The sequence below is a fragment of the Pleurotus ostreatus genome (genome assembly GCF_014466165.1).
Source record: "Pleurotus ostreatus strain PC9 chromosome Unknown scaffold_11, whole genome shotgun sequence".
Taxonomy (NCBI): Eukaryota; Fungi; Basidiomycota; class Agaricomycetes; order Agaricales; family Pleurotaceae; genus Pleurotus; species Pleurotus ostreatus.
The window spans coordinates 1,323,492-1,331,146 of record NW_023503166.1 but is presented as its reverse complement, the minus strand read 5'-3'; the positions used below and the strand labels follow the sequence as shown (position 1 = coordinate 1,331,146).

The window sequence follows — 7,655 nt, the reverse complement described above, 5'->3', positions numbered from 1 at the left end:
GTTTGTCTATGTGTATGGCCGTCGTTCTGACTCCCTCTCGTGAGTGTGGCCTTCTAGGAAGCCCGCGCTTGTACTGGGACTGCTCTATCACTCCCAAGCAAGCATGGGCTGCCTGGATGGCCACGCTGTGTCACCTACGACCGTGTGGGCGGCTACGCGCCCCGTACATGCACCAGCAAGCTCGCGACTGTCGCTGCGGGCTGCCTGGCTGCCTGTGCATGGCTGTAGGTGCGTCAGCTCCTTCCACGCCGCCTGAATTAATTTTCTGACCGTTCGTTCTCACACGGCAGGCTTCCTGGAAAGCCAGACAGCCTCTGGGGTGTTCAAAGAATCACAGAGGGCCATTCAGCAGGCCTGCATCATTAGAATAAGTTAGGGTAAACTACAGTAAAGTTAGGGTAAACTACAGTAGACTTAGGGTAACAACAGTTGGGGTAGGAGGGATTTAGCGGGTAGGATTATCCTACGATTTCAAAATATGTCCTATAACCCTGCTTCGCTACGCTCAGCGACATTCTCGACGAAGAAGGGGGCGTGGAGGGACAACGGGACAAGAAAAGCCGGACACAACAAGCTGATTACCCATCAGTAGACCCTAACGGAGGTGTGTGAAGTTGTTGTGTCCCAAACGGAGGAGGTCAGCGGAATAAGCTGCCTATTCCGTCGGATAATATAGATAGGGGAAACTGAGCAATCAAAAGGCTCATCTGGACAATTTCAAGGCAGAATGCCCGCCCGATATCTACGAGCAGAAGGTGGCAGCTCGGCTGAATCTCAACACCAGCCGTTCTTCCTCCCCACAGCAGCCACCCGCAGCAGGCCCCTCTCACCTACCGACTTCCCCACCGCGCATCTCACTACCTCCCCAAGATCCCCTACACCTCTTTACCCCTAGGCCATCCCAGCTGCCACGACCCTCTAACGCAGAGACGCCCATCCATGAAACACGTTGGTTGACGCCCCGCAATCCACGCGACTTTGGCCTTGCTCGGGAACCCTCAGCCACGCCAACCCCCTGGCACGGGCACGCTCAACCTTCGCTTGTGCTAGAGCATGAAACGACCGCTTGGGCTGTCAGACCGGCATCCAGCCTGCCCAAGGTCCAACAGGTCGTTCCCTTTCCCAAGGCAAAGGACGGGCATAAAATCAGGGGCTTCAGGAGAAAGGTCCTTTGGTTGCCAAACTTTCGAAACCCAGTCTCTCGATTTTTTGAATACGAAGGGGATCTCTTAGGCTTCAAAAGGCTAGAGCATGTGGACGAGGAACTGGCAGAAATCCTTTTGAAGGCGTGGCCAGATCATTTTTCAGTGGACAAGCTGCGTGCGAAGGAGCTTGGAAATGCTTTGGCGAATGTGCCCTATGTGGTGGATGAATTTGTAAGCCTCCTTCCGCTCGTCCTCTCACCCAGACCTGACAAGTCTGCTCCAGTCAGCCTTGGCCATCGAGATGTGGGTTAGAAAGGATGCCTGGGACATTACGTTCATGGACATGGGACAGTGGATGCGTCTCGTGCTCAAAGGATCCAAGACTCCGGGTTGGATTCAACTCCAGTCCTTCGACCTGATTTGCGGGGGAATGGACTTCATTCTCGATCCTCTGTGAGTCGATCTCTTTCCTGCGGTGGTTCCGTGGCTCACGTTCATTCAGAGATCCCACCTACAGCCCGAACGCCATGCCGGCAAAGGACTTGGCTCCTTACTTGAATGGGTTGAGACATTTGAGCCAATCCGTTGTCTTTTTTCCCGACCCATTCCAGCTATGGTGGTTATCAGACAAAAGGAATATTCTTTGGTCTGTCGCTCACTGCTCTGTTGGCCTCATGGACGCCCTTGGCAAATTCCCGGCAGTATTGGGCTTCAATGACATGGAGGAACTGCGCCAGATGAACGTCGATCTCAATTCCATTGTGATCAAGCGAACTATGGGGGCAAGCTCAAGCCATGTCTGGAAGGTGGATGATAACAACACGGCAAGGCAAGTCTTGAAAAAGGTGAAGGACGACATGAAGAAGACGAAAAAGATGTGGCAAACAGCGAACGCGACCATTCCAAGACCTCACTACTTCATTCAACCGCTCATCCAGGAGATGCAGCAGAAGGGTGAGGTGAGGTGCTTTTTTGCTGGAGGCGAGTTGATCTACACGGTTGGTACGCGTGCGGGTGGGTCCCAAATGGTGTCCATGGAGCCTGTAAGCATCATCCCGTTGGAAAAGCTACGGTGAGTGAGACACCTCTGAGTTGCTATCTTTTGTTCACGCATTATTTTCTCAGTGCTGGCGATGGGGACAATCAACGAACGGCGTCCATGATATCCAATCAGGAGGTGTTCGACATGTTGGATAGCAATGTCCCATTCTGGTTGGGTTCCCATGGCTTTGAGCGACTTCGTAGCTTCGCCACCAATATCCTCTACAAGTTTATCACGAGGCAGGAAGAAGATTGGAAGAAGGTTGGTGCGGGGGAAAGGAACCTTTGGTCCGACCTTCGGCTTTTTGCTAGGCTGGATATTGGTGTCTTCAGGACTGAAAATGGCCAATACTCCTTCTGGGTGAGCGAGATAGAGCCATGGATGGGTGCCTGCTTATTCACAAACACTGTGAACGATAAGAGCGATGTCTTGTATAGTACGGTGACGGCTGTATTAGAAGAACATGTCTTGCTTTAACAATTATAGCTTTATATTTTGTACTTTGTTCTTTATATTCATCCCTCTGAGCAGATTTGGTTCTTTCTTGCCTGCGCCAGGACGCAGTGGATAGGCTCCGGTTTTCCGGAGTCATTAGGCGCCCAGATTGACGGTCAACGGGCGCTTATTTGCTCGGGAATTCCGGTGCAACTGAGCAAGTGATCTCAGGGGTCGGTTCAGGGAAATATGCGCAGAATATGTTGCTGAATACATTCATTTTAATGGAGAGGAACCTCAGACAATGGAGAATGCGTGAGAACCTCTGACGGTCATCGGCGCTTACTTGACGGTCATTGGCGCTTACTTGACGGTCAGGCTGACGGTCATCGGCGCTTACTTGACGGTCAGGCTGACGGTCATGACGGTCATTGGCGCTTACTTGACGGTCAGACTGACGGTCATCGGCGCTTACTTGACGGTCAGACTGACGGTCATCGGCGCTTACTTGACGGTCAGGCTGATGGTCATGACGGTCAACTTGACGGTCAGGCTGACGGTCAGGCTGACGGTCATGACGGTCAACTTGACGGTCAACTTGCCGGTCATGGAGAGTCACAACAGTCACTGGAGGAGTACTCACCAGTGTGCAGCGTGGTAGACACAGCCTGCGATGTCCTTCAGATGTCCCTAGCATGGCGTGGGTCATAACTGTCACTGACCGTCAATCAAGCGCCCATGACGGTCATGACGGTCAGACACAATTTGTATGCCTCATTGCTCACAAACGGGACCGCCGAACACCGTCAGACTTTGTAGAGTACATTATTAGTATGTATACATGGGATATATGCAACAAGATTTGAAGAATTCCATACTTGCAAATTAGGTTTAACCTAATAAAGTGGCGTAAGATCCCCGGCCTCAGGGTTTGCGTTTTCACTCCAGCTAATGCCCGTGCGCAGTCTGCTTTCAGTTCTCAAATCTCAGATCTCAAACGCGGACCTCGTGTGCCCGATCTACTAGGTACTACGACGCACCAGAAGATGGACGTCCCAACATATGTTCGTGTCTCTCAACGCTTGAAGCAACCGATAAATGGGGGACCGTGCTTGCTGCGTCGGACGGGGAGGGGGCAAGGAAGATGATTATGCTTGTTCGTGCGGGAAGAGGCTTGGGCGAGGACGTGTGTGAGGGAGAGATGAACTGACGGCAGTGAATGCGAGTTCTCCCCATTGAAAGCATCCATGGTACGTCCTCAAGTCTTCGTGTGTTTGATCCCGGCTGATCCCCGCGCGCAGTCCGCGTTCATACGCCGACCCCGCACAAGCCACCCTAGAGCGCTATGAAGCGTCGTAAGAGGGACGAGTCGCGCAAACTTGTCTTCCTCACGACTCCTTTCAGATTTTAGGCGCATGTTATTCCTGCGGCTCGGGGAAAGGAAGCAACGCTCGAGTCGTCCAGGTATGCGGTGTTACGCCGCAACCTTGGCAGTCCATCGTACACGTGCTCGGTTCGGAGGCTAGTGCGCTGACGAATGAACGCTCTGGTGCTTCTCCGGAGATACATACGGAAAATGGGCGCGACTTCAATGGTGGGGAGATCGAGCTGGAAGAGGTACCGGTGGAATGCGCCTTGACAGGCCGGGTGCAGGGATGGACGCAGCATGGACCGATCGCAGCGGATGCGAGTTCTAGGTACGTCCTGTTCAACATCCCGTACTAGCTCTGGCTTCTGACCTGGCGACGCATCTCCCGTCTCCTAGATGTGCCGACTCGCTCCAAGCATAGTTCTTCAGACACGGCCCAAGGTTCTCTGAGGAAGCGGGGACGCTCTACCGGTGCTCCTATAAGCCTTTCTAAAGTCGACCTCCTCGAAAAGAGCGTCTTATCGGGCTTTCGCGGGCAGGCGTAGAGTGCGAGTATAACCTTTATATAAGACAGGCGGAGTGACTCCCGCAGTAACAAGATATCGTCTACATACAATTTCAAATGCGACGCAGACGATTGGCATGAGGAATTCATTCCATTTTATTGCCGTTGACTCTTTTCGATTTCTCGCCTCGCTCTCGCACACGCACATGTACAAGCTTCGTTTTCACCTTCATATTCCACATTGCTGACGCAGTTCAGATCTCAAGGCTGATATACGGGAGGCCGACGTATTCACCGCGGTTCCATATACGTCGCACGGGGGAGGGGGCGAGGAAGACGATTCTGCTCCTCCCGGCGAGGAGCAAGGGTTGGGCGAGGACATGTAGTGAGGGTGACATGAACTGACCGCAGTGGGGCCAATCGAGGTCGTCCGTGGTACATCCTCAAGGCCTCATGTCTTCGATCCTGGTCGATTCCCGGCGCAGTCTACGTTCAGACGCCGACCTCGTTCAAGCCGCCCTCGAGCGTTAAATGACGTGTCCCGCAACGCCTCCATGCAGGACGCGCTGCATCGATGAGACGGTTTTTGCTGGCTATGAGCCAATGGCTGTTTCGTGTAGACGTACCCGGCTCCAGGGAGGTGTTTCGAAGCAAGCGTCATGACGGCCCCATGGTGAGTTCCGCCTCCCATCGCGGCGATCACTCATTGATTGTATCGCAGCATCGAGCAGGTGTACATCTGCCTCTTAGATCTTCATCAATTTGGAGTCTCTGCAGGGGGCCCTCGTCCCCCGTCACTGCTTTCACAGAACCATCGTCACTAGACGCTGTAACCCTCAGCGGGGCACCTCATCAATTTTCGACTATGCAGGGTTCGCATCTTCGACTCTTCAAATCGATGATAGCACGCTAGTCGATTCAATGAGATACCGTGCCCTATTCCTAGCCCGTCCTCTTCTCTCTCACACGCGGGCGCGTCCATCATCGACTCCTCCAGCTGGTGGAGCATTGCGGTGTCCCAGCTCGCCGAGCGCCGCCGAGATTAAGCCTCATCCATCAGGTAATGAGGCGTTCACATTTTTTTGCACCCCGTCCCCAGCGCTCAGCTCGATTATCTATCTAGTACGTCTCGTACGTCTATCGTAATTCGACAAGGCGTAAATTTTGACGGCACGACATCGTAGCCTGAAGCCAACGCGCCTGGCACGCCCCGGACTGGCTCCATCAATGTCCCTGCGCTACGAAATGCACGATTGCATCCCAGGCTGAACTCCTAAGCTCGGGGCTGGAAGCGTGAACGACCGTGCGAGTCGCAACTTGCGGAAGGCCGTGAGTCTGAATGGGAGGTCATACATCAAACAAAGAGTAGGCTTCCGCACGGCTCGTTTCATATTTGAGGCGCGTGTGGAATGTGTTCCTGCGCAGCAACACTCATGTTGACCGGGTGCAACGATGTAATGCTGTAGGAGGGTATCACGCTGCAACCTTCGCGTTCACTGGAGAGGCCGGTTCTGGGTGGTGAACTTGTACTCAACGTGGTACGTGATGATTTCCGCATCTATTCTATTCGACCTCACCCAAGCTTTCTGTTTAGACGGATTCGAAGTGAGCAGCCATACTGCCGCATGCCCCGTGTGCGCAGCTCAAGAAATGTCTTGTTGGTTAGTATGTACCCGTTCAGTTGCCTCACGCCGCACGGAGGGCGACGGAAAGCTGTGTTCCTCGCGGAGTACATACAAGATGCGGCGGTTGTACTCTCGCCAACTTACAATTCAAATGCAGTGCACCGCCGTGTCAAATTCAAGTCGAAACCGCCGTGTTGCAAGTTCGAGACAACCTGCCATCGCTTGCATCCGCCAAACTATCAAACTTAGTCAAAACCACTAACTGTGCCTTCGTCTATAAGGGCAAACGGTACAATGTTGTTCGGTGTACCATAACACTCGCGTCCTTCCACATTCGACGCTTCTATAGCACAGAGCGACATAGACTCAGCGATAACTATTACATCGAAACTGAAAGCAATGGCCAACTTTGAACTTGACAACATCTCCGCCGACGATATCGTGATCGCGTAGGTGTTTCCAATGTGAACATAAGGGTATGCGATTGAACTGACCGTCTGACTTCGCTCCGCTTTTCAGCTTAATGGGGGCAACCGGGTCTGGCAAAAGCCAGGTAGCTAACGCCAATCCTCCTTTTATCTCGCAGTTGGGCTCATTTCCATTTTTTTGTAGTTCATCAACACTGCCACGAAAACGAATTGCATGGGCGTCGGACACACGCTCAGATCTCATACCTCATCCATCCAAACCATCCGCGTCCCCCTTCCGAACGACAGCCGAAACCGATCGGTGGTATTCGTGGACACACCGAGCTTCAACAACACCGCAGCCAGAGATTCCGACGGGGACGCAGACGGTGAACTGTCGGATGAGAGGGTGCTGGAGATGTTGGCGGAGTGGTTGGGTAGAAGGTCGGTTGTAGCCTATCTTCAAAGTAGAAACTTGCGCTTGAACTCACGTCACGATAACCCCGTAGTTATCAAAACAGTATCAAGCTGTCGGGGATAATATACACGCATAGGATCACGGACAACCGGATGGCAGGCTCGCCGCTGCGTAACCTGCACCTCTTCGAGCAGCTCGTCGGCGTCGACGCCATCCCCAACGTCGTCCTCGCCACCACGATGTGGGCTCCGAACCCGTCGGCGGCGCAGCAGTCCCTGTCTGAGAACAGGGAAGCGCAGCTCGTGCAGCGGTACTGGAAGGCCATGCTTGATCAGGGATCGCGCACGATGCGGTACCGCGGGACGTACGAGTCGGCGTGGAGCATCGTCGATGAGTTTCTGGCGCATTCGACGCCGAGGAAGCTGCTGCTCCAGAGGGAGCTGATCGACGAGAAGAAGCCGCTGCACCAGACTAGAGCAGGCATGGCGCTGCAAGATGTGCGGTGGATCGTGTCGGATTACCGCGCAACGGACAAGCATCACAGACGGCTACGAGTCTTTGAGAGGATGCTTGCGGTTTCTGTTTGAGGGCGTTATTCCTTCCCGAGTCCCCAGACTTGGTCCTTTGGTTTGAGTCCGGACTCCATGGTACTATATTTACTTGGCATTCAGAGTATATATTTGAGGAATCGTTAGCAAGTATGAAGTGA

The 7,655-nt window shown here is 53.4% G+C and overlaps 1 protein-coding gene across 1 annotated transcript; it reads left to right on the top strand.

The window, feature by feature from the left end:
- Window positions 1-6,520: 6,520 nt before the first annotated feature.
- On the top strand, window positions 6,521-7,533 carry PC9H_002741 (uncharacterized protein; the record flags this gene model as incomplete). Its single annotated transcript, XM_036772376.1, has 4 exons — window positions 6,521-6,570; window positions 6,641-6,674; window positions 6,734-6,972; window positions 7,038-7,533. The coding sequence occupies 4 exons, from the start codon at window positions 6,521-6,523 to the stop codon at window positions 7,531-7,533; spliced, it is 819 nt and encodes a 272-aa protein (XP_036626022.1).
- Between the last annotated feature and the right edge of the window lie 122 nt (window positions 7,534-7,655).